A 27,879-nucleotide genomic window follows, 5' to 3' on the forward strand; every position below is an offset into this window, starting at 1 on the left:
TGAACTGTGGGGCGCTGGCTCAAGAGAGCTCAGAAAAGAAGAAATTAATATGTGACCTAGAGATCATTCTTGTGATATTTTGGTTAAGAATGTGACTGCTTTTTGCCTTTGTCTGAAAAGTCTATCTGAAGCTAAAGAGTTTTGGATTCATTCTGTTGGCAGAGGAAATCTCAAAACAGCCTAGTTTAGCCACTGTCAGGTGGTTATTAGTGGTAACGCTGATGCGGTGGTGGTGCTGCCTTTAATCCCTCAGGAGGCAGAGACAGGTGGATCTCTGTGAGTTCAAGGCCAGCCTAGTCTACAAGTTGAGTTCTGGGACAGCCAGGCAGAGCTCTTACACAGAGAAACCCTGTCTCAAAAAAGGGACAGATTGAGAAAAGAGATACCAGGAAGTGGAATAGAGCTAAATCCTGTGTTCAAGGACATAAATGGACAACAGATTAAGAAATGGAATAAAGGGAGTGGTGGCCTAATGGCAAGATCCCACCTAGCTAAATTTCCAATTTTTTTTTTTTTTTTTTTTTTTTTTGGTTTTTCGAGACAGGGTTTCTCTGTGGTTTTGGAGCCTGTCCTGGAACTAGCTCTTGTAGACCAGACTGGTCTCGAACTCACAGAGATCCGCCTGCCTCTGCCTCCCAAGTGCTGGGATTAAAGGCGTGCGCCACCACCGCCCGGCTAAATTTCCAATTTGTGAAAAGGAATTAAAGAAAAGTTTAGAGCTGGGTGTTAGTGGTGCACACCTTTAATCCCAGCAATTGGAAGGCAGGGGCTGGCAGATCTGAGTTTGAGGCCAGCCTAATCTAACCATCAACAAGAAAGTTGGGCTGGGGCTGGAGAGATTGCTCAGTGGTTAAGAGCATTGCCTGCTCTTCCAAAGGTCCAGAGTTCAATTCCCAGCAACCACGTGGTGGCTCACAACATCTGTAATGATGTATGGTGCCCTCTTCTGGCCTGTAGGCATACAAGCAGACAGACTACTATATACATAATAAATAAATAGAAAGAAAGAAAGAAAGAAAGAAAGAAAGAAAGAAAGAAAGAAAGAAAGAAAGAAAGAAAGAAAGAAAGAAAGAAAGTTGGGCTGGAGAGATGGCTCAGAGGAAGAGACTGCTCTTCCAGAGGTCTGAGTTCAATTCCTAGCAACCACATGGTGGCTCACAACGATCTATAATGAGATCTGGTGCCCTTTTCTGAATACTATATAAATAAATATAACAAAACAAAAAAGTTGGTGAAGAAACAACTGAAGGAGAGGGCCATGCTCAGTCTCAGCAATCAGCAGAACTTGGCAGCTTTGGCCACATGGTTTTAGAGTTATGGACAGGAGAAAGGGGTTATGAAAATTTGCCCTCACGACTAAGGGAAGCCATATGTGTCAGGGTCCCTGCATGGAGGCCTACAGAGGCCATTTTGTGAAGCTGTAAAGTTGGAGATCCCAAGATGTCGAAGATGCCAGAGCCAGCTGGTTTTTGGTCTTGCTTTGATTCAGTATTTCCTCACTATGATCCTTTCACTACATTTTGGAAAGGTAATGTATATCCTGTGCTATTATATGTTGGAAGTATTATGTGATCTACTTTTTTATTTTGGATTTTACAGGGAATTACAGTTAAAAGATTGCATGAATCTCAAAAGAGATTTTGAACTTTAGACTTTTTTTGAGTTCGAGACTGTTATAGATTATGGGAACTTTTGAAGTTGGAACAAATGCAATTTTGCATTATGATATAGCTACAAGTCTTTGGGGGCCAAGGAGTGGAATGTGGTGGTTTGAAAGAAAATGGGAACCTCAAAGGGAGTGGCACTATTAGGGGGTGTGGCCTTGTTGGAAAAAGTGTGGTTTTGTTGGAGGAAGTGTGTTACTGTGGAGGTGGACTTTGAGGTCTCCTATGCTCAAGCTACACCCAGTTAGACAGTTTACTTCTGGTTGCCTGTATATCAACATGTAGCAGCTACCTCTCCAGCTCCATGTCTACCTGCACACTGCTATGTGTCACCATGATGATAATGGACTGAACCTCTGAGCTGTAAGCTACCCCAATTAAATGTTTTCTTTGTAAGAGTTTATCGTGGTCCTGGTGTCTCTTCACAGCAATACGAACACTCAGACAAACCTGAAGCCTAGCGTAGGCTACATAGCAAGACCCTGACTCAAAATAAAAGATGAGTCAAATGCAAACTTTATATAGATTACTTCATTTAACCCTTACAGAAGCATTGGTAGTAGGCACTAAATGTTATTTTTTCCGTTTTACAGGCAAGGAGACTGAAAACAGACTAGGTGGCTTGCACAAAGGCACACAACTAGCAAATGGCAGAGTTGTTTGTTAGGAACATTTTGGGGGGTTTGTTCTTGTTTTACTGCTTATACATATTCATTAGGTACAATTCAGGGGGAGAAAAAACTAAATTATAGAGACAAGCAGAGTCACTTCTTCAAGTAAGTCACAGGCAAGAATGATGATGATGTCAAGAATTCTGACCAGTTTAGGAGACTAGCCTAGGCTGGCCTTGAACCACTACAATAGCTGAGAGTGACCCTGGACCCCTAATCCCATCCACTGCCTGCTGGCTGAGCCATTCTACCATGTCTGGTTTATGCTGATCTGGGTATCAAACCCATACCCACAGCCATCCTACACACCAGACAAGTGTAGTACCAACTGAGCTATAACCACAGCCTACCTCAAATTCTTTTGTGCTGCTAACTTACATTTGTTTAATGATGGGAGGGGACACGTGGAAGTCAGAGGATAATTACTGGGAGTCTGTTCTCTGCTTCTGCAATGTATGTGTGTTCCAGGGATAGAACTCAGGTCAGTAGGCTTGGCAGCAAACACTTTTATCCACTGAGACATCTTGTCAGCCTTCTTCCTTAAATTCTTTTCTTTTGTAAAGTTGTGAGGTTTTTTGTTTGTTTGGTTGGTTTTTGTTTGTTTTTTTGGAATTCACTATATAGACCAGGCTGGCCTTGAACTCAAGGATTCCCCTGTAACTACCTCCTCAAAGCTAAGATTAAAGGCGTGCACCACCATTCCTGTTCTAAATGTATTTATTTATTTATTTATTTATTAACTATTTACTTTTATTTCAATTGCATTTTGCCTGCATGTATGTCTGTGTGAGGGTGTCAGATCCTGGAGTTAGAGATAGTTGTTAGTTGCCATGTGAGTGCTGGGAACTGAACCCGGGCCCTCTAGGAAGAGCAGTCAGTGCTCTTAACCACTGAGCCATCTCTCCAGCCCATAAATTTAGTTTTTTATTTTATGTATATGGTGTTTGTTTTGTCTGTGTGTATGTCTATGTACCATATGCATACAGTGCCTGAGAAAGCCAAAAAAGAGAGTCGGATTCTCTAGAACTGAAGTTAGAGACAGTTGTGTGCCATTCATGTGGGGGCTGAGAACAAAACCTAGTTCCTCAGGAATAACCAGTGGTGACCGACAAGTGCCCATCTCAAATTGCTGATGTATATTTTTTCACTTAATCCTACCATCGACCTAGTGTAACAGGCAGTACTATTATTGCTCCCTACTTCAGAGATCAGAAAATGGAGATTACAGACGCTATATTATTTGTAGAGGTCCTGAACCTCTCTTTTGAATTCCAAATCTGTTTATCCAATTGCAATTTTGTATCTACTGATCTCCCATTACCAAAACCTGTTCCCTGCTACTGGCGATGTGATGCAATTTTTCCAGTTATTCAAGTAAAACCCCTAAGAGTCAACCCTGACATCTCCATCCCATGCATTAATATACCACACCCAAATTTGATGGGAAATCTTAGTCCTTATTTCAAAGTACCAAGATAATCCAGCTATTGCTATCTCCACCGCTATCACACAGACTCAGCTACCATCAGCTCTATCTGGATTGTTAGCACACCAACACTGTCCATCATGTACATAATTACAGATAATCAAATAGCATATAATGAAAATAACAGACCTCTATCTTGCTCACCTACATTGAATACTATTCCACAGATGGAATTACAACATGGTTTTTCAGCTATTTCTTCTTTTATTCATTTTTAGGTGTGGGGAGGGTAAGGGTAGACCTTACTAGTACCTGGGCTGGTCTCAAACTGGAGATCCAACTGTCTCAGCCTCCTGAGTATACAGATTACAGGCATGAGCAAACACAGCTGGCCTATACTCATCTCTTTGTTTGTTTTGTTTTGTTTTTCAAGACAGGGTTTCTCTGTAGCTTTGGAGCCTGTCCTGGAACTAACTCTTGTAGATCAGGCTGGCCTCAAACTTACAAAGATCCACCTGCCTCCGCCTCCCGCGTGCTGGGATTAAAGGCGTGCACTGCACCGCCTGGCTCCTTTACTCATCTCTTATTTACTTTTATGAACCTGACATATACTGCTACTGCTAATCTTTATTTTTAATATTTTAGATCTACTCATTTTATTTTATGTGTATGACATTGTGCCTGCACTTATGCATGTGCATCATGTGTGTATGGTGTCTGCAGAGGTCAGAAGAAGGCATCAGGTCCCCAGAAACCAGAGTTGTGAATATCTGTGAGCTGCTATGTAGGTGCTGGGGACCGAATCAGAGTCCTCTGCAAGAACAGCAACTGCTGAGCCATCTCTCCAGCCCCAGCCATTGCTGATCTTATCAACAAACTTCAAAGAGGAAAAGCTAAGGCTATGGCACTCAAACTACTTCCCTTATAATAATATTGAGAGGGGGAAATATGAAACTCAGCACTTATACTACAATTGATTATAGCCATTATTAGACCAGCCACTGAAATGCAATTACATTTTATTTCTTCTATAATTTTTTGCCTTTCAAAATTTTTACTTATTTTATGTCCACCACCAGTTTTCCTCAAAGTCACCAACAGAATCATGAACTCTTTTGAATATGGTTTCTCAAACCTTGCCAAAAACATCAAGAAATGTGTATTATATTCCTCACATTCTGAAGTTCAGCACCTCTTCTGAAACTCATAACCCTTACATTCATCAGACAGCTTGGTCTTTGTTGTACAGAAGTCATCTTGGGACTTCTAGCTACCCTAACCCTGCTCATTTTGTTCTTTGTTTGGTTGATTCATGATAGCATTTCACTCTGCAGTCCAGGCTGTAATGGAACTCACTATGTAGTTAAGAATGGCTTTGAATTCCTAATCTCCCCACCTCTGTTTCCCAAATGCAGTTTTTACAGGACTGTACCATGATGTCTGGCTTGTCCTCTGAGACAGGGTCCTATTACGTGGTCCAATTTGGTCTTCAACTTGCAGTGAGCCTCCTTCCCAACCTCCCGAGTGCTGTGGTTACAGCTGTTCCTGACCATGCCCAGTCTCTTCATAACACATTCAAGAGGCCGAGGGTGGGAGAGAACCCATTCCCAAAAGTTTTCTGGGAGGCAGAGGCAGGTGAATCTCTGTGAGTTTGATACCAGCCTGATCTACAGAGTGAGTTCCAGGAGAGCAAGAGATATACAGAGAAACTTTGTCTCAACAAACAAAACAAAAAAAGTTCTCAGTTGTCTGTCCCTCTGTCTCTCTCATGACCACACACATGCGTGCATGCATGCGCACACACTGGACTAGCTGGTTTTGGTAAACTTGACATAAACCTCGACTTATCTGGAAAGAGGAAATTTTAATTGAGAAAATACCTCCTTAACATTGGCCTATAAGATATTTTCCTGATTAATGGTTGATGAGGGAGGGCTCAGTCCATTGAGGATGGTGCCACCCCGGGCAGATGGTCCTGGGTGTTGTAAGAAAGCAGTCTGAGGCCGGGCGGTGGTGGTGCACGCCTTTAATCCCAGCACTCGGGAGGCAGAGGCAGGCGGATCTCTGTGAGTTCGAGACCAGCCTGGTCTACAAGAGCTAGTTCCAGGACAGGCTCCAAAGCCACAGAGAAACCCTGTCTCGAAAAAAAAACAAAAACAAGAAAAAAAAAAAAAAGCAGTCTGAGCAAACCATGAGGAACAAGACAGTAAGCAGCAACTGCCATGGCCACTGCTTCAGTTCCTGCTTCCAGGCTTCTGTCCTGGAATTCCCTCAATGATGTATCATGATATGAAAATTGTAAGATGAAATAAACTTTTTTCTTTCCATGTTGCTTTTGGTCACAGTGTTTTAGTACAGCAATAGAAACTCTAGCACACATACATACAAATAACAAATAACAAAAAAATATAATAAAAAATTTTAAGTCAGATATAGCAGTGCATACCTGAAATCCCAACACTTGGAAGGGTGAGGCAGGAAGACTGCTATGAGTTCCAGGTCAGCCTGAGCCCCCAGGCCCAGCTGCAGATGATGCTTTAAGAGCTCTCATCTCTGAAGTCTCTTTCACCTAGATACTAGGATTACAATGATAAAATCTGAGAGCTCTCCTTTAACCTACCCTGGAACACATGCACAGACATGTGCACCTATGCGCGCGCACACACACACACACACACACTCTCTAATATAATACATTTGCAGACCTCATCATTTCAGAGTCAGCATTTAATTTAGTATGACTTAATACTACTGATGTGTTCCCAATCCTTCCTTTGAGAATGAAACCAAAGCCCAGAGATCGGATAATATGCCCTAGATAACACTTGGGACACTTGAGCTGTGTTAAATATATTAGAGAGAAAGAATAAATATCGGAAGATAATCAGGAAAAACAGCAGATTTGTCTAAGGGATTTCTGATTCATGTCTAAAAATCAATATTGAGCCATCGAAAACTTTTGAAGGAATAAACTATAGTAGCTGGAAATATAACAAGAGGCTCTACACTCCATACCCAGCACAGAAAGCTTGGGGAAGACTATTCAGTTAGGAGCTACACATCAGGAGGAATGAGAACAAGAAGACAAAGAGAGAAATACTGTTTTCTCCAGATAAGAGTGAAGAAGGCTGAAGTACAACAAAAGGAACACTGAAGATGACTAGCATTCTTCAGGCTGGCTAACTGGAAAGATGGCTGTTTTCACAAGGACCCTCAGGGCACTAGCTGATACTAATCCTTCCCCCACCCTTTCCTCTTCCTTCTCCTCCGTGCTAGTGATTCAACCCACAGCACATTTGATCTTCGAGCTACACTCCAGCCACATCTATTTCTTTTCTTTTTGTTGTCTTTGTTCTTTTGATTTTTTTTGAGACAGGTTTCTCTGTGTAGACCTAGCCATCCTGGAATTCGCTCTGTAGACCAGGCTGGCCTTGAAGTCTGATTCTCCTGCCTTTGCCCACTGAGTGATGGGATTAATTGTGCGCACCACCACCACTGCTCCCATTAATTTCTTACATGCATAGTTTGCTACCTAAAGGGACTGGAAGAAAATGGGTCCCCGTTTCCTTTGTACTCAGCGCTAGATAATCTGTCCCACAGTTTACCTAGGTAGTAAATACTTGGTAAGTAGAAATCACATTCTAGCCGGGCGGTGGTGGCGCACGCCTTTAATCCCAGCACTCGGGAGGCAGAGACAGGCGGATCTCTGTGAGTTCGAGACCAGCCTGGTCTACAAGAGTTAGTTCCAGGACAGGCTCCAAAAAAAAAAAAGAAATGACATTCTCCATGATAACAAATGCAATGTACTCTTGATCATTCTGCCTCTATACTGAACACAGGCATATACCACCATGCCCAGCTTGAGCTGAAGAAACTTTGAACAAACACTAGTAGTTAGGGAGTGGGAACATAATACTTCAGTAAGGCCCTACTTTCTTTTTTTTTTTTTTTTTTTTTTTTTTTTTTGGTTTTTTGAGACAGGGTTTCTCTGTAGCTTTGGAGCCTGTCCTGGAACTAGCTCTGTAGACCAGGCTGGTCTCGAACTCACAGAGATCCGCCTGCCTCTGCCTCCCAAGTGCTGGGATTAAAGGCGTGCGCCACCACCGCCCGGCCAAGGCCCTACTTTCAATTAACAGTACCAAAAACAAACAGTACCAAAAAGCTAGTAGTAGGCCAGTCTGAGGATGGTGAGATCTGTAATTGAAGAACTCGGTGGAAGGTTGAAGCAGGAGGATGCAAATTTGAGGCTAGCCTGGCTTCATATCAAGATCCTGTCTCAAAAACAGAGATGGGGTGCAGCAAGATAGTTGAGCAGGTAAGGGTGCTTGCAACAAAAACTGATAATATGAGATCAATCACTGCAGCCTTCACAGTGAAAGGGGAGAGCCAACTCCTGCAAGTTGTTGACCTCCACATAGTTGTTGACCTCCACATGACCTCCACACATGTGCATGTAACATGGGCACACACACATATACATCCATTCATAAAATTAATAAATGTAATTTTTTTAAAGGAAGAGGGATGGGATATAGATTACTTGACAGAGCACACAGCATGCATAAAACCCAGGATTCTATGCCCAGGACTGCATAAAACTGGGAATGATGGTACATGCCTATAATCTCAGCACTTGGGAGGCAGAGGCAGAAGGATCAGATGCGCAAGGATACCTTCTACTACACAGTTAGTTCCCGGACTAGGCTACATGATACCTATCTTTAAAAAAAAATAAATAAATAAATACACAGGCAAACGAGATGGCCCAATGAGTAAAGGGACTTACTGTAAAATCCTGATGACCTGAGTTCTATCTCTGGAACCCATGTAAACATTGAAGAAGAAAACTGTTTCTACAAAGTTGTCCTCTGATCCCCAACATGCCCCCACCACATACATATATCATATAAAGACACACTAGATCAAAATTTAATAAAAAGGAAAAGGTGAGTGGTATAGCCGAGCGGTGGTGGCGCATGCTTTTGATCCCAGCTTTTGGGAGGCAGAAGCAGGTGGATCCCTGAGTTTGAAGCTGGTCTACAGAGTGAGTTCCAGGACTACCAGGCTTATACAGAGAAACTCTGTCTCCAAAAAAAAAACAAAAATAAAAATAAAAAAATTAAGTGGTAGAATGTGTATGAGGATTCTAAAAGGAATATTAAATTCCTCATAGCATGAAGAATAACAAAGAGACATGAGAACAAATCCTGGCCAGGTCCTTAGGAAGGCCATTGGGAAATGGAAATTAGCAGAATGTGGAATTGGGTTACAGATCCTGAGCACAAGACTTCCTGGCATAAACAACTCTATTCACAAGAAGTCCAAACTATCAATTCCTCCGAGCTCAACAAAGTACTTCATTGTTTATGTAACGGATGACTTAGAACTGATATGAAAACCCACCAATCTTAACTATACCTATGTATGAAAATATACATACAAACAAGAGCTATATACCCTCAACACCAGTGCCTTGCCCAGTCCACTCCTTTTCACTCATTTATTTATTTACCCGCCCATTGCTGGGATTATAAGTATGTGCCTCCACATCCTCCTATTCTTTTCCTTCTACATGGAAATCATTGTAGCGAAGATGATAGAAGAAAAAACTGTAGTAAGGAGGTTAGGGTCAAGAAAAGGAGGGAAAAAAGCTCCAACAACTCAGCTGGCCTCTCCTGCTGGGCATGCAGCAGCTCTGGCAGCAGAGGAACACGGTATGCCAGAGGATCAGATGCCTGCCCTCCAGTAGGCCTCCCACAGCCTTCTTTCCCCACACAGACTTTCAAAATCACTAACTCAGTCATTTTCTTCCTTCCCTTCTTTCATAGGAAGTTTCTCTTTGTTTGTTTAATTTTGTTTTGTTCTTGAAGTCAAGGTCTCACTATGCAGTCCTGGCTGTCCTGGAACTGAGTAGACCACCTGCCTCTGACTCTGCTGGGGTTAAAGGTGTGCACCACTATGCCCGGCTCAGGACAACTTTTCTTTAAAACCCTTATAAGCTCGGGGCTAAAGAGATGGCTTGGTGATTAAGAGCACTGGCTACTCCTGAAGAGAATCTGGGTTCAATTCTAAGCTTATGCTGTAACTCCAGTCCCACAAGTGCTAGCTTAACAGGCAGTGGCATACCTGTAGGCAAAAGACTCAAACTCACCAGGTGTGGTGGTCCATGCCTGCAATCCTAGCACTTGGATGGTAAAGCAGGAGGAGCAGGAGTTCAAGGTCAGTTTCAGCTATGTAATGAGTTCAAGGCCAGGCAACTCTACAAAGACCAATGGGGGGAGATTTCTTACAGAAACTATTTATGGTGACACACACTTGTAACTCCAGGTCTTGAGGCCAGCTTGAGCACTTCTGATATTACAAACATCTTATACAAATATCCTACTTAAATACATATTAAATTATATTGCCTTGTGCAATTTCATTTGGAAGTATGCTTACCTCACTAATATATCAAGTTAATTAAAGTGAGAAATATTCATATATTGATTACTAAAAAAGATATTCAACCTTTTAAAAAAGATTCTATTTATTTTTATTTCAGGTATATAAGTATTTTGTCTGTGTATAAGCATTTGCATAACATATATGCCTGGTTCCCACAGACAACCAGAAGAGGGTGTTAGATCCTCTGGAACTGGAGTTTACTAACGGCTGTGGCTGGGAACGGAACCCCTATCCTCTGCAAGAGCAGCCAGTACTCTTAATTGCTGAGCTACCTCCAGCCAGTAAAATATAATATTAAAAAATTTTTAATTAAATTTATTTCACACATGCATATGTTTATGTGTGTGTGGAGAGGGAGACAGATACTGCATCTTAAGCATAAAAAGAGGTCAATGAAAGTCTAGCTAAAAGTAGAGCCAATATTATATTTTCTTCCTCCACCATATGGGACCCAGGGGCCAAACTTAGGTCATCAGGCTTGGGTCAGGCACATTTACCCTCTGCGTCATCTTACTGCCCAAGCCTTTTAAATGTAAAAACAATTCTCAACAGCAAACTCTATCTCCTAAATGAGTGAGTACTCATGGTTTAGGGTGGAAAGTTTTATGCCATAATTTTGCTGTTATTTTTATTTGCTGACTTAATTACAATTCTTCAAAAGGCAATTAAGTTAAATAACCACATAGAGACCAGTCTTTTATCTCTGACAAATTACTAATCACAGTAGGAAACAATTATTATAATGAGCTAGTACAAACGTTCTGGTGAGAATAAAGCAACTTGAGAGGAGAAGTTGCCTTATTAAATACTTGTTAATTATAGGAAATTAAGTTGTAATAGAGAGAAAAAGACCAAGAGCCTAGCTAAACCCCGGCAAGATGGACTGCAAGATACAAGATAAAGTACTCCTGTAGCAAGCCTCCAATAATGTCTCTTACCGATCCTGGGGAGACTGAAAATCCATTACCTGAGGATGTTGGGATGGGAGAGTCTATTCATGAGCTGCATCTCTTTCAGCAGGTTTGCCCGGTTACTGCTCAGCGTGTTCATCTTGAGAGCCATCACCTGACCAGAAGCTCTGTGTCGCACCTAGGAAGTAAGAGTAAGAATGTTAAGGGCGGCAGCTATATATGACATCAGAGTCTCTACATGTAGAGCATACCAGGATGTTTTAGTGCCAGCTTAGGTAAAATAAATAAATGCGAACACATGGCCAGCTTGGGCTATATAGTGAGATATTGTCTTAACAAAAAATTACATTTGTCTCACTCCACTAATCAAGATAAATTTATTTCATCCAAAACCAAAATTGTTCTATACCTAGCTGGCCAGAAATGTAATATTAATCATATCTTGCTTGTTTTTGCTTTAATGGTTTTTTTGGGGGAGAGGTATGGGGAGAATTGGGACACAGGCCCAGATTGGCCCCAAACTTCCCATATATCTGAGGATGAACTGAATACCTTATCCTCCTGGTTGGATTACAAGCGCCTGACATCACATGCAGCAAGGATGTGATTAGGCTATGTATCTCTGAATGGTCAGGAACTCAACTCTGTAGCTTGCCTAACTATAGCATCACGCAACCTCCTGACTCAGCCTCCAAGAGCTAGAATTATAGGCAGGAACCACCACACCTATGAGGACTTTTTAAGGCTACTTCCTTAAGGCCAACATTGGTGACTTAGGACACTAGAAGGAAACAGTCCCTTCTGTCGATTTTTATGTGGGGGGAGGGAAGAAATGAGTAAGCCTTATGTAACAGTGAGCTATAAACTGTCTTTATAAGACACTTTCTAAGGCACGAGAATGACACAGTTTCAGTTTACACTGGGCGCCATAAAAATGTATCTCTAAGAGAACAAAAACAGGGCTGGACATGGCTCAAGGGTAGAGTATTGTACGCATCACACACAAAGTCCTGTGTTTAACCCTAGTGTGCTAGACACATGAGCATGCACGATGCATGCACTCACAGACAAGACGCGGGTCAGGGAGAGAAGTTACACATAGAAGGAGGTCAGTGACTCTTTTAGAGCATATACTGTAGTAGCACAACCCAGAACACTTGATAATAATATAAATACTATAAAGTTGGATACCATAAACATGGGTCATACCACTTATAGTATTATCCATAAACACAATGGAGAGGCTATGTCTAGAAGCAGATGCCCACTACAGAATTCACTTCATTTTATTGATAGAAATTATATTCCTCATATACTTCATAGGTTTTATTTAAAAAAAAAAAACTGTCATATTAGGTCAGGAGTGGTGGTGCTTGCCTTTAGTACCAGCACTAGGAAGGCAGAGGCAGAGTTCAGTGCCCAGGCTCTGGGTTGGGTGGCTCACAACCAACATGAGGATCTGATGCCTCTGGCCTCCATGAACACCTGCACGCACATGTACATACCCATACACAGACACAGATGCACATAAGTGAAAACAACATCTTTTAAAAAAGAATAAATTCTGGGTCAGTGAGGTGACTCAGTGGGTAAAGATGCTTAATGCCAAACTTGGTGATCTGAATTCAATCTCAAGGACCCACATAGAGGAAGGAAAGCACACGTTCCCACAAGTTGTACACACACACACATACACACAGTATCAATAAACCTAAGTTTTTAAATCTAATTTCAGAACTGATACAATAGGGGCTTGCAAAACAAAGCTATTGCTATTCTGTGAACTTCAGGAGTATTACTTTACATCCACTTAGTCTTCACCCTCTAAAGGCGCAGCGGAATAACAGTAACACTAACAGTTTCATGTATCTGTTAACACAGGACATGGCACAGCTTATCTTGTACTTCAAGCGTCAATGGTTTGCGGTGGCCACAGCAGAAGAGAAGAGCTGGAAAGCTACAGAAGCCATAGAAGGCCAGAGGCAAAGGCTGGCAGACTTTCCTCTCATCTAGATCCTCCTAGAGATCTGGAGGCCAACTCCCTTCTCAGCGCATCACTGATACTGTTGTCATGTACCCCGTGATTGATGAAAGAGAAGTGGCTCTCCTTTCTAGATTCTGCGTGGATAAGTTAAAGGAGATCTTTATATACAAAGATCTCAACGGCAGTATTTTTCCAGCACTCTTCACAGAAAACACCCAAGTTTTAGTGGGGTTCTCCATCTACTGTCACTTTCCCCCTCCCATCTGAAGACTGTTACTCTTGAGATTCTCGCTATCATTTTTGAAACAGAGTCTTGAGTGGACTGGGACTCATCACAGAACACAGGATGGTCTCCGACTTGCAGGGAGTACTAGACTACAAGCAGGTGCCACCACATCTTGGTTCACTCTGAATTTTCTTTTCCTAGTTTCCAGGCTGCCTTCCACCTCTCTGGGATTAAAGGCCTGCACCACCACTGCCCAGCACACTCTGATCTCAGAGTGTTCACACAGTACTTGGGGACAAAAGCAAGTGGATCTCTAAGTCTGAGCCCAGCAGAGCGAGTTCCAGGACAGCCAGGGCTGCACAGAGAAACCCTGTCCCGGAAAACAAAACAAAACAAACAAAAAATATTGGATAATAAAACAAGTAACATTCAGGGATAAGCAATTTGTCTTCTCTCCCCCACCCCCCCACCCCCCGCCTTTATTTGCTTTTGTTTTAAAGACAGGGTTTCATTACACAGCTCTAGACCAACATAACTTTGAATTTACAGATAAGCCAGCCCCTGCCTCTCAAGTGCTGGAGTTAAAGATGGACTGCTACTTGCTTTCTTGCTTGTTTGCTCTTTCTTTAAGATTTATTTTGGTTAGGTAGTATATACCTTTAATCCAACTGCTCAAAAAGCAGAGGCAGGTGGATCTCTGTAGCCAGCCTGGTCTATATATCCAGGACAGCCAGGGTCACATAATAGAGTTTCTCTCAAAAAAAAAAAAAACATTTTAAAGGTATATTTATTTTTTTGTATGAGTGTTTTATTTGCATGAATAAAACATGTGCATAGCTGGTGTTTGAAGAGTTCAGAAGAGGTCTCAGATCTCCTGAAACTGGAGTTAGGAATCATTTTGAGTCCCAGGAATTGACCCCAGTCTCTACAAGGACAACGAGCACTCTTAACCACTTATGCCATCTCACTTATGCCAACCCCCACTTTTTAAAGACAGTTGTACTATGTAGCTCTGGCTATCCTCAAACTCAATATGTTATCATGCCTGGCTTTCACTGATTTTAAAAATTTATTTAGTGTATGCATGTGGGAGGGGGGCAACAGACACGCACATGTGGAAGTCAGAAGACAGCTTTCAGAGGCCAGTTCTCTCCTTTCACCACGTGGGTGCCGTGATCTGATGAGCCACCTCCTCAGGCCTATTTACCTTTTTATTTATTCATTTTCTTACAGTGTCAGGGAGCAAGACTAGGGCTTTTCACATGTTAGGCAAGTATTCTACCATTGAACTATACTTGCAGCCTCAATGGCAACAAGTGATACTGGTCAATACTAATCCATATGATTGGCTGATTTCTTTTAGACATGGTCTACTTAGCCCTCGTTGGTCTGAAACACCCTATGAAGACTGGTCAGGCCTCAGACTCACAGAGATTCTCCTGCCTCTTTCTCCCAAGTGCTGGGATTATAGGCAAATGCCTATAATCTTGTGTTCTTTCTACTCTCTCTCTATATATATTCTCATTGACTTCAGCAGCAAGTAGGTAGTGATTGCTTGGGTCTGTGGGGAAAGAGGAAGCACAGGGCATGGAGACTATTTAAATTAATCCAATTAGGGGGCAAGGCTAGGAGGAGAGGAGGGAGGGGAAACTGTGGCCAGGATGTAAAATAAATACTTTTTTTAATTAAAAAATAAAAATGAAATAATCTAAAGTCAAATACTGGTGATGACTACACAAACAACTGAATATTGTCAAAATATTCTCTCTCCTCTCTCTCTCTCTCTCTCTCTCTCTCTCTCTCTTTCTCTCTCTCTCGTTCTTTTGAAGCAGCATTTTTCTGTGTAACAGTTCTCGCTGTCCAGGAACTCACTTTGTAGACCAGGTTGGCCTCGAACTCACTGACAAGCAAATAAAGTGACAGTTAAGTGCTGCTGAGATAGCTCAGCAGGTAAAGGCACTTGCCACCAAACTGATATCTGAGCTTGTTCCTTTGGACCCTCAGGGTGGAAGGAGAGAAATGACTTTCTTGAATTGTCCTCTCACTTCCACATGTGTACCATGTACAGACAGAGTGCATATCTACACACAAACAAATAAATAATTGTAAAAAGCAGGGATAGTTAATAGAGGAGAAACTTTAGTTCAACTACAATATTCATGAATATTATTCACGTATACTGACATTTTAACCATATTTAAAAACAAAGTACAAAGAAAACTACTCAAGTTTAGAGCTAGGAGTATCACTCAGTGGTACAGTTGCACACTAAGCAAGCTCAGGCCTTGAGTTTGATCCCCAGTTCATGGGCATAAGAGACAACAAAGCGGGGTGGGCAACATTCAACTGTGAACAGCATATGAAAATTTTTCTTAAATTTAAATTAACATTTATTAGCGGTTGATTAAACACACAAAAGGTATTTTCTGGAAATGATTAATTTGAAGCCAGGCATAGTTGTTCACACCTTTAATCCCAGAACTTGGGGCGGAGAGGCAGGATGATCTCCGGGAGTTCAAGGTCATATTGGTCTACAGAGCAAGTGCCAGAACAGCAAGGCCTACATATGGAGACTCTGTCTCAGAAAATCAAAATAAATAAATAGGCTGCTTGTACTTCTAGTCAAGAAGTCACAATGAGTATACAATAAATATACAGAAAGCTGGTATAGAAACATTAATATCAAACAAAATACAGTTCAAAGCAGTCATTTTCCAGAGATGATAAGAACTCATTTGGGAGGTGTGCTCAAGGTTTTCAGGAGAGTCTTCTGGTTATAAGAATGACCAGGGCTGCGGAGTGCTGCTGGCCAGAGATGCTTGACCAAAGTCATCTTACAAGGTACAGGATGGTCCTGCATAAGCACCATCCATATGCTCTCTAAAACTCAAGTGACTTGCCAGTTATTCATACAGATGAAAAAAATAAGACAGAGCTGTTTGATCTGAAACTCATATGTAAAAACAAACAAATCTACCTTGAATGGTTTTAACACATACTCATTTCTTTTCAGTACTGGAAATTGAACTCAGGGCCTCATACTTGCCAGGCACTCTACCACTCAGCCATATTCCCAGCCCCACACACTGGTTATTTCAGAGCATGCTTCCAAGATGGTGACCAATTCAGAGCATCTGGCCACAACAGGCAGATGAGCCCAAGGTAGCACACCTGTGTCAGACTCCATGGGTAGCTTTTATATCCAGGGTAATTTATTTAGTCCTTCCTATCAGAGCATCAGATACAAGTACAAAATGTATTTTTGGCTTACTACAATGAAAGCCATCAATATGCTTACTAAGCATTTTCCTCTTACTGAGACACTCAGGATTAAATGACACACACAGTCAGATAAAGCTGGATAGAGCAAGCTCTGCCTTTACTTTCCTTTATCAGTGGAATGTTTTTGGCAAATTACGCCTTCTCTTTCTTATCACATACAGATGAATCTGGTCTTCTATTGTATTTTTATTTTAATACCACTAGCATCCTGCTCTACTGTTTTGCTCCTAGCATGGAGTGGATTTTGTCCTGTTTGTTGTTTTGAGATGGATTCTCCTATAGTCCAGGTTAGTGATGAACCAGCCTGCCTCTACCTTAGGGTTAAACACCATCTTTTTTGTTTGCTTGCTTGGTTGGCTTTTTGTTTTGTTTTGTTTGTTGTTGTTGCTTTTCAAGACAGGGTTTTCCCATGTAGCCTGGTTGTCCTGGAACTCCCTTTGTAGACCAGGATGGCCTCAAACTCAAGAGATCTGCCTGCCTCTGCCTCCTAAATGCTGGGACTGCCCAGATAAGCCATTTTTTATAGTAAAGACAAACTAGGCTCATTCCTGTTTATAACTAAACCTATTTCTCAAGGATTGGACTATGTCCCACCTGTAACCTTAACTACAAATAGTTCTGCACTGCTTGGTCCAGGAAATGGCAACCATGTCTTTGTTTCAAAAAATTATTATAGACAGACAATGGTGGCACATGCCTTTAATCCCAGCACATGGGAGGCAGAGGCAGGCAGATCTCTGTGAGTTCAAGGCCAGCCTGGCTTACAAAAGCGAGTTCCAGGAGAGGCCCCAAAGCTATAGAGAAACCCTGTCTTGAAAAACCAAAATAATAATAATAATAACAATAACAACAACAACAACAACAAACATCTTGCAACACTACCATTGTTTCAAAAGGCTGTTAGGTAGGCTACTTGTTGCTATGACTGCCTTGTTAGAACCATTTTGTAATCATACCTTTGTTTCAGGAGGTCATTATGACTAACTTATGTTCTACTCCTATTATAACCCAGACTATTTTGCCAGCCAAATCCCCCATTTGGAAACCCCCTACCCCTGAGCTATAAAAACCTTGTCTTCCTCACATTCAATGCTGACCTCTGGAACCCCATCTTAAGAGGAGGCAGCTCGTGTACACAAAAAAAGCTTGCTTTAATTAATTGCTTGTTATAATTAATTTGACCATGATGATTTTGGTTGGTGGTCTTGGGATTAACATTAACTTCAAACTTGTTATGTAGTTGAGACTGGCCATGAACTCCTGACCTCTCGCCCCCGTTCACAAGTGCGAGTAACAGAATTACAGCAGGTCTGTGTGACGTTGAGACTTAAGCCCAGAGTCTTCTGCATACTAGGTAAGTACTGAGCTATATCTCAACACTGTTTGGGTTGTTGTTTATTTGTTTTTTCTTAAATCTAAACTGTCTAGCATTCTTGAGGTTCTAGATTCAATCCCAGAATCACACTAAGAAAACAAACCAAAAATGGAGGGCCAGCAATGGCTCAGTCAGTAAGACTTGCTGCACAAGCACTCTCCAAGAGCAGAGGAGAATGAGACAGGAGGACTTCTGAGGCTTCTCAATCAGCCAATCACTCCAAGTTCAGTGAGAGAGAGATGCTGTCTCAAACAATAAGATATAGAGTAACTGAAGACACCTAACATGACCTTTGCCCTTTACACACAAGTACACACACAGTATGGCAGTGCATGCCCATAATTCTGGACTAAGGAGGAGGGAGCGGGAAGAGAAAAATTTCCAGGATTTTGAGGCTAGTCTGGGCTATATGAAACCCTATATCAAAAAGAACAACAAAATGAGTTAAAGGTCACCTTCAAATACTAAGAAAATACAGAATAACCCCAAGTAAGTATAAAGACAAAGGCAGAATTATGAAGCAGGAAATAAACCATTCACAGAGTTCTATAAAACTATTCAACAAGCCAAAAACTAATTTTAGGAGAGAATTATTAGATCTAAAACCAGACAAGCAAAAAAAAAAAATTTAAGTAGGGGCTGGAGAGATGGCTCAGAGGTTAAGAGCACTGGCGCTGCTCTTTCAGAGGTCCTGTGTTCAAGTCCCGCAACCACATGGTGGCTCAAAATCATTTGTTATGAGATCTGGTGCCCTCTTCTGGCCTGCATTCAAACATGTAGGCAGAATACTGTATACACAATAAATAAACAAATCATTTTTAAAAATTCATCCAGACTTTAAAATTTTCAAGTAAAATATTTATTACCTCTGATCGCTTCCCTTCCACAGTGGTTTGAAAGAGAATAAATACTGCCCATAGACAAGTATTTCAACACTTGATCTACAGTCTATAGTGCTGTTTGGGCAAGATTAGGAGGCACACCACAGTTGAGAGTTTAAAGTCTCCTGCCATTCGAGGTTTGCCCTCTCTGCTTCATGCTTGTGGTTGAAGAAGTGAGCACTTAGCTTTCTGATCCTGCCACCATGCTTGCTGCTTGCTCCCATGCCTCCCAACCATGATAGACTCAAGAACTATTAGGCGAAAATCAATTCTTTTTTGCTGTGATAAAGACCATGTCCAAAAGCAACTTGGGGAGTATCTTAATCAATGTTCTGTTGCTGTGAAGAGACACCATAACCAAGGCAACTCTTATAAAACAAAGCATTGAACTGAGGCTTGCTTAGTCCATGACCATGGGGCACAAAGCAGACAGGCACAGTGCTGGGGCAGTAGCTAAGAACTCTGCTTTACAACTGACCAGCAGGGAGGGAGGGAGGCAGAAAGAGAAACAGACAGACTGGGCCTGGGCCACACCTCAACAAGGCCACACTTCCTAATACTTCCCAGTTTCACTAACTGGTAACAATGCATTTAAATATCTGAGCCTATGAAGGCCATTGTGGCTCAAACCCCCCAGAGAATAAGGCTTATTTTAGCTACAGTTGGAGTTCAGCATGAAAGGAAGTCAGGGCAGGTGCTGAAGCAGGAACGTAGAAGTCATGGAGGAATACTGCTTACTGGCTTACTCCTCCTGGCCCACTCAGTCTGCTTTCTTATACAACTCAGGACCACCTGCCTACGGGTGGCATCCCCAGTGGGCTGGGCCCTCCCACATCAGTCATTAATCAAAAAAATGCCCCACAGACTTCCCTAAAAACCAATCTGATGGAGCATTTTCTCAATTGAGGTTCCTTCTTTCCAGATGACTCTAGCTTGGGTCAAGTTGACAAAAACTAGCCAGTATAGAACAAGAGACCATTTCTAAGGCTGGCGCAGTGGTAGCACACACCTTTAATCGTTACCATCTTATTCCTCTCTGGCTTTTCAATGGTTAACTCATTTGTGTGTGATGGGGTTGTACGGTGTAGCATGTGTACATTTTCATGAGTACATACATACACATGTGGAGGCAAGAGGTTTCTTCTTCAGTCTACCTTATATTTTAAGATAGGATTTGCCCCTGAGCCTGAAGCCAATGGCTAGGCTCGCTAGCCAGAAAGATTCCATGGATCAGTCCACTTCCACCTTCCAAGTGCTAAAATAAGACACATGTGCAGCTACACCAACTTTTCACACTGATGCTGGAGATCCAGACTCAGGTCCTCAGGACTGTAGGGCAGGCACTTTACTAACGAAGCCATCTTCCCATAACCATCCTTTTTACAGACAAGGACTAATGCAGTTGAGGATGGGACTTCAATTTGCTACATTGGGGAACATGACATTGAACCTTGATCCTTCTGCTTCTGCCTCCCATGTGCTGGGATTGCAGGCATAAGCGACTAAGTGATAAGGTACAAACAAGGTATGTTCATTTTCCTCTTCATTCTCTCTTTTGAAAACCCCTGCAATGTATCTTCAGTCTTTTATTAGTTACTCACCTTGTTGCTAAGACCAAATACCTAACAAGAAGCAATTTTTGGGAGGAGGAATTTATTTTGTTCGAGAGTACAGTCCATCATGAAGGCAACATCATGTGTAAGCATGCAGCCAGTCCATGGCATCTGCAGTCAGGAGGGAGAGATGGAGGGAGGGATGCTCTGGCTGAGCTCACTTTACCCTTTTTATTCAGCCCACGGGATGGTATTGCCCACGTTTCAAAGTGAACTTTCCCTCCTCATCTAAATCACTCAGGAAATACCTCACAGACACTCAGAGGTTTGTATTTTCAAGCTGATTCTAAATCTTCTCAAGTTGACCATAAAGACTGACCATCACAGGCCAGGCATGTCTGTCAAGTCTGACCATTTGAATTTGATCCCTGGAACCCATACAGAACCAACTCTTGAAAGTTACTTTCTGACCTCTAAATGTGTGCCACGGCATGTGTGTGTGCACACACACACAGAGACACTCATTTTTAAAAAGAAAAAAAATTTTTTTAAGATTTATTTATTTATTTATTTATACAGTATCCTGCCTGTAGGCCAGAAGAGGGCACCAAATCTCATTACAGATGGTTATGAGCCACTATGTGGTTGCTGGGAATTGAACTCAGGACCTTTGGAAGAGCAGTCAGTGCTCTTAACCACTGAGCCATCTCTCCAGCCCCAAACATTTTTATAAATTTTTAAATTTATTTTGTATATAATATTTTGTCTGCATGTATGCGCAGAAAAAAATTTTTAAAATACCGCAAGCTCACTGAAATTTATGGTAGACCTGGCAACTTCCCAAAGAATAAAGAACCTATTTCTGATTTCTACTTGTATGTCGTGCTACTTCCTTTTTTTTTCTTTGTTTTTAAATCTTTGTGTGGCCAGGTGTGGTGGCACACATATTTAAACCTAGTACATGAAAGGCAGAGGCAGGTGGATCTCTATGAGTTTGAGGTCAAACTGGTCTACATAGTGAGTTCCAAGCCAGACATGACATATATATAGTGACATATATAGTGAGACCCAGTCTCACAAAACACATATATACAAAACAAAACAAATCTTTATGTGTATGCATCAGGCTAGCTGGCCCAACAGCTGGGGGGATTTCCTCTCACCTCCTCCCATCTCATTGCAGAAGCACTGTGATTACGCACTAACATCTGGTTTTCTGTGGCTTCTGGGAATCCAAACTCAGTTCTCACACTCTCCTGGCAAGCACTTTACCCACTGGGCCATCTGCCCAGCCCTCTCTTGCAAATTTCTTTTCCTTCTTCTCCCAAATAAAGGAACTTCCAAAGGCTCAATCCTGTTGCTTCAGTTCTCTTGTCCATACTCTTAGTTCGAATATGAACTGTTTCTCCCCAGCGGTCCCTGTGTGAGGGCTTGCTCCTAAGCTGGTGTTATTGTGAGAAGGTTCTAGCTGGAGGAACTAGGTGGCTAAGGTTGGTTCCTCGGAGGCACCTTGTCCCTGGCCCCTTCCTGCCTTTCTCCTGTAGGTTACAAGATAAAGAAGCTTCACACACACACCTATCCCTTGAGGTTCTGCCTTAGCACACCCAGATCAGTACAGCATAGACAATAGTCCTAATGTTCAGAAACTATTAGGGAAATAAGGCCTTCCTCTCTTAGGTTGCTTCCACCTGGTGTTTGATCACGAGGATAGACTGATCAACCTTAATGCTCTTCCTCAACTGTTTCTCACTCAAAACATTTTTACTTCCACGGGTAACTGATAAACACCACTGCTTTACTGCAGAATAACAGTATGGTTTTCTACACTTGTTCTTCCTGGATTTTGAGGGTTACTTATTCTCTGGCTACTTAAGGCAGTTCAATTCTGAGGTGCTTGGTTGGATATGAGGAGGCAGACAAGCTAAGACACATACCTGTATTGCTCAAGGAGATTCTGGGATTTGGAGATGTCTCTGGCCACGCTTTGCTTGGTTCCTCAAAGAGCCCTGGTATGGCCACCTTGTCATGCACATCACAAAAAACTTCAGAAAGTGGTCTGTCTGAAATGTCTAATAGGCGAAACTTTCTAAACAGGACTCCACTCCAGAAATAAGACCAGCAATAGACAGATGGGACCATGAGAAATTTAAAGATGCTCTACAGCAAAGGAAATAGTGAACTGAGTGAAAATATTTGCTAGATATACATCTGATGGATGGTTAATATCTAGAATACACAAAGAACTCAAAAAAGTAAAGAAAAAAATTCTAAATTTTAAAAAAAGCAATCAGTTGGGCATTCAGGAGGCAGAGGCAGGAGCATCTCTGTGAGTTCCAGGCCAGCCTGGTCTACACAGTGAGTTCCAGGGCAATCAGGGCTACTTGAAAAACTCTGTTCTAAAAAACTTAAAAAAAAAAAAAAAAAAAAAAAAAAAAAAGCCCGGTAACCCAGACTAGCTTCAAACATATTACATAGCAAAGAATGACCTTGACTTTCTAATCCTCCTGCCATTACCTCCCACCTGCTAAGACTATAGGCATACACTATACCCCTTATGGGTGTTTCGGTTGGAACCTTATAAATAGTAGGCAAACATGTTACCAACTTACATCTTAGGTCCAGCACCAGCATTTTGAAACCTGGTATCTAAATTATCAGACAAAGCTACCAGAGAATATAAAAACTTATCCTCCGGCTATGGGTGTATCTCCAGTGGTAGAAGGCATATTAGTATGCACAAAGCCCACACACCTTCAAATAAAACCACCTTCCCAACTACAAAAAAAAAATCATAGAAGAATATTTGTGTGCTAAAATGTTTTCTTGCTTTCTTTAAACCACAACTGTTGAGAATGCTACAGAGGTTGCATGACAAGCTATAAGTGTTAAATAATAAATGCATAACCAGAAACATGAATAAATCAGTATTTCAGGACCAGATGGCAAGCACTGGGTTCTTTTAGCTTGTAAGTTTACTGCTCCTTTCAAGTTGGCATTTGTATTGCCAGTCTAGAAAAATACTAACAGAAAAAAATCAGAATTCTTTCTTAATATCAAGGAGCAGAGAGACAGTGTGTGTGTATGTGTGTGTGTGCATGCTCTTGTTATGCAGTTATATGCACATGAAGGTCAGAATTCCAACTGTTTCTCTACTTAGTTTTAAGATTTATTTTATGTCTATGAATGTTTGTCTTACACGTATATATGTGCACTGTGTGCATGCCTAGTGCCTGTGGAGGCCAGAAGATGATACTGGATCCTCTGGAACTGGAGTTACAGATGGTTGTAAACCACCATGTAGGTGCTGGGAACCAAACCCAGGTATTCTGCAAAAGGAGTAAGTGCTCTTAACCACTGAGACATCTCTCCAGCTCTTCCATCTTATTTCTTTCCTTTTTTTTGTGTGTGTGGGGGGGTGTTGTTATTGTGGGATTTTGTTTGTTTGTTTTTCAAGACAGAATTTCTCTGTGTAGCCCTGACTGACCTGCACTCACTTTGTAGATCAGGTTGGCCTCAAACTCATAGAGATCTGCCTGCCTCTGCTTCCCAAGTGCTGGGATTAAAGGCATGCGCCACCACCACCAGGCTCCACCTGATTTCTTTCTTTTTTTTTAATTAATTAATTAATTTATTTATTTATTTATTTATTTATTTAATTATTAAAGATTTCTGCCTCTTCCCCGCCACCACCTCCCATTCCCTTCCCCTCCCCCAATCAAGTCTTCCTCCCTCCTCAGCCCAAAGAGCAAGCAGGTTTCTCTGCCCTGTGGGAGGTTCAAGGACCACCCACCTCCATCCAGGTCTATTAAGGTGAGCATCCAAACTACCTGGGCTCCCACAAAGCCATTACGTGCAATAGGATCAAGAACCCATTGCCATTGTTCTTCAGTTCTCAGTAGTCCTCTCCACCTGATTTCTTAAGACAGGGACTGCCGCTGAACCTGAAGCTTGTCTTTTGGGGTAGACTGGTTAACCAACAAGCCCCCCTGGATCCTCCTGTTTCTACCCCTAAGAGTTGGAGAAACAGGTGTGGCCACCATGTCCAGCTTTTCACGTGGGTTCTAGTGATTCAAATTCAGGTCGTCATGTTGGCACACCAAGTATTTTCCCACTGAGCATCTTCCCACTCCCAGGGATTCAAACTGTAGCTTCAGCAAGTACCTGACAAGACAGTAAACATCTTTGAACCTCAGTTTCTTCATTAAAAATGGAAGTGTGGGGGCTGGAGATATGACTCAGTGGCTAAACAAGTTTGATCCCAGCATCCATGTCAGGTCATTTACAACTAACTGCCTATAACTCCAGCTCCAGGGGATCTGACACACTCTCCTGTCCTCCTTAGGGTATCCACACGTGTGGTACACACTTACACTTACACACACACACACATAAAAATATTTTTTAAATAAATGGAAGTATAATACACGATTTTTGTAAATATTAAACAAGATAATGTATAAAAGTTAACTTGGTATCCAGCACAAAGAACTGAATAGCTCTTAGGTATATGAAAGAATTAACAAGCGACTCTTAATAGGCTGTTATAGACAGACATTATTATAAGTCCTTTACATATTTTACCTTAGCATATCTTCAACTCCATAAGTATCAGTTCTTTTGCTTTTTAATTTTTTTTAATTACATTTATGTATTTACTGGAGGGGCAGCCACAGCCCATGTGTACATATTAGAGGACAATTTTCAGGAGCTGATTCTCTCCTTTCATCATGGAAATCCCAAAGGTGAAACTCAGCCTACCAGAATCGGGGGCAAGCATCTTTGCTGGCTGAGCCATCTGACGTAAGTACTATTTCAAATTTCCACTTTTACATGTAAAGAAATGGAAGCAGAGTCAAATTATTTGACCGATGTTAGAATATTTATAGTGGCAGTTGAAATTCGAATCCAGACAGTGAATCTCTGGATTCTCTATTGTGTAAATGTACACACACACACACACAAATAAATGTATACATAAATTTCTTCTCTCATGTAACAAATACCTAATGGGTTTTCTCTAGGTGACAGAGCTGTGCTAGATACTAATGAGACAGAAACAAACACGGGAAAGCAGAGAAGGTATAAGTCCGCAGTCTGAGCTATTCAGTACTCTTGGAGAGCCAGTTCCTTCTGTAGAGCAGACTTCAGAGCTAAACAAAGGACAGTCTAACCTAAGCAGGTGACATAACTAAGGAAGGCCTATTGTTAAGGATGTCTGCAGGATCTTAAATTCTAAAAGTGAACTGTTTTAGAAGAACACACATAAGTCTACACTCTTCAGGATCCACCTGCCTCTGCCTCCTGAGTGCTGGGCGGAGATGAAGGCTAGTGACAGCAGAGCTGGCCACCATCTGCCCTCCCTTTTTCCTGTTCCTTCTCCCTAAGGCAACTGACGGTCATTAAGCTGCCTGTGTAGCTGGTATCTGAAGTCAAATACTTCTTTTCGTGGTCACTGATGTTTCATTTACCCTGACCTTTAAGGTTCTATACTCATTAGTACTTTATAATCGAAACTAAACTCTAAGTTCCACTCAGCCATACACAATAGCTATCAGATCATGCGTTGGCAAACTTTCTGTTTGGGGTCAGACAGCAATTATAACAATAGGGCTCGGAGGCCTTGTGGTCTCCAGTAGCTGCTCAGCTTGGCCACTGTAGCACAAAGCAGCCATCAAAAATAAATTAACACTGCACGCAACGTCATCACTGTGGTCTTTGGGTATTCACCACACTCCTACTTGACCAACCATGCTGTAACATCCACGCTTGCTGATCACACTGATGGATTCTCAGGGGGCAGCAGTTACCTGAAAGATGTTTCAGTTTAGTGTCTATTAAGAACTGATGGTCCTCTAGCCTATCTACTGCTGACATCCCCTCAAGTTGTTAGTTCTTCAACACTCAGGCACAGAAAATGAGAAATTAGGGAACAAAAAAAAAAACCAAAAAACTAAGACAGACTAAAAATAACAGACTTGGGTTTTCATAACCTAACACTGGTTTGTTTCTTCGTGAAATGAGCTAAATTGTTTTGATAATAAAAACATGAGTTAAAACCATCTCTGTTATTATAGCACAGCTGTATATAAATTTAGTGTTTATTATATTTCATATGTAACCCAGCTGTGTTTTGATTCATAAATATTTTAGATCCTCTTTTCACAATCTTGTTAATAGAGAACAGAAAACACTGTATACAATACTTCTTTCAAGTATAAATAATGAATAAATGCCTCATAAATGATTGCATATAAAAAAATGAGCCAGGTTTGGTGGCTCAATTTTGTAATACCACCCCTGGGGAAGTAGAGGCAAGAGGATCAAGAGTTCAAACTCATTCATGGCTACATAGCAAGAATGAGGCCAGCCTGAGTAACAAAAATCAGGAGCTGGAGCCTAAGTATGAAGGCCTTGGCTCCCTGGAGACATACCCTCCCAGGATTCCATCCCCCAGTGGTTACCTCCTCCAGAGTAAACAAACAAATACAAGAAACCAGGACAAAGAAAACTAAGAAGCAAGGTAAAAATAAATGATGAGAGTTTTCATGATTAGAGTCCCTATGGGTCCTTACTCTGTGTTTCTTGCTTAAAATAGTGTTTTTCATCAAACAGCTATAGGCTCCATTTTCATCTCCAGTCCAAAGCCAGGAAAAGACATATATCTCAGCTCATCACTCAGGCAGGAACTTCTCTCTTGCCAAAGATTGAGGCTTGATTGGTTGAAGGCTATCCATATTAAGAGGGCTACTCTACCTAACTCAATCCATTAATTCAATTTAAAATACACTCTAACACATCCAGAGTAATATCTGACCAATTACCCGATAGCTCATGACCCAGGTGACGGGTTGATAAGGCATAAAATTAATTACTACACCCCAGACTCTGAAAAGGCAGTTGGAAGAATTCCAATATTCGTTTGATTTTTCGCTGAGCACTGGAAATCAAAGCCAAGGCCTTGTGCATACTAAACAAGCACTCTATCACTGAGATGCATCCCCAACTCCAACATCCATCCTTGCTTTTTTACACCCTCTGTCTATGCCTACATACTCAGTGATGGGTTTCATTTTTGTATTTTCAAACATTTTATTTCAATATTCTTTGTTCTTATCCACCAATCCTTTCTTAATAAAAAGCATTCTTAGGGCTAGAGAGATGGCTCAGCGGTTAAGAGCATTACCTATTCTTCCAAAGGTCCTGAGTTCAATTCCCAGCAACCACATGGTAGCTCACAGCCATCTGTAATGAAGTCTGGTGCCCTCTTCTGGTCTGCAGGCATACACACAGACAAAATATTGTATACAAAATAAATTTAAAAAATTAATAAAAATGTTTGGAGAGATGGCTCAGTGGTTAAGAGCACTGGCTGCTCTTCCAGAGGTCATGAGTTCAATTCCCAGCACCCACATGGTGTCTCACAACCATCTGTAATGAGATCTGGCGCCCTCTTCTGGTA

General features: G+C 41.6%; 1 protein-coding gene across 1 annotated transcript in view; it reads right to left on the minus strand.

The window, feature by feature from the left end:
- The window catches only part of Tesk2 (testis associated actin remodelling kinase 2), a 115,394-nt gene that overhangs the window by 47,676 nt on the left and 39,839 nt on the right, over window positions 1–27,879 (minus strand). The window contains exon 3 of the mRNA XM_057784784.1: window positions 11,176–11,297. Within this exon, the coding sequence (XP_057640767.1) occupies window positions 11,176–11,297 (122 nt within the window). The remainder of the gene's footprint in view (window positions 1–11,175; window positions 11,298–27,879) is intronic.

This window comes from Chionomys nivalis, chromosome 11 (assembly GCF_950005125.1).
Source record: "Chionomys nivalis chromosome 11, mChiNiv1.1, whole genome shotgun sequence".
Classification (NCBI taxonomy): Eukaryota; Metazoa; Chordata; class Mammalia; order Rodentia; family Cricetidae; genus Chionomys; species Chionomys nivalis.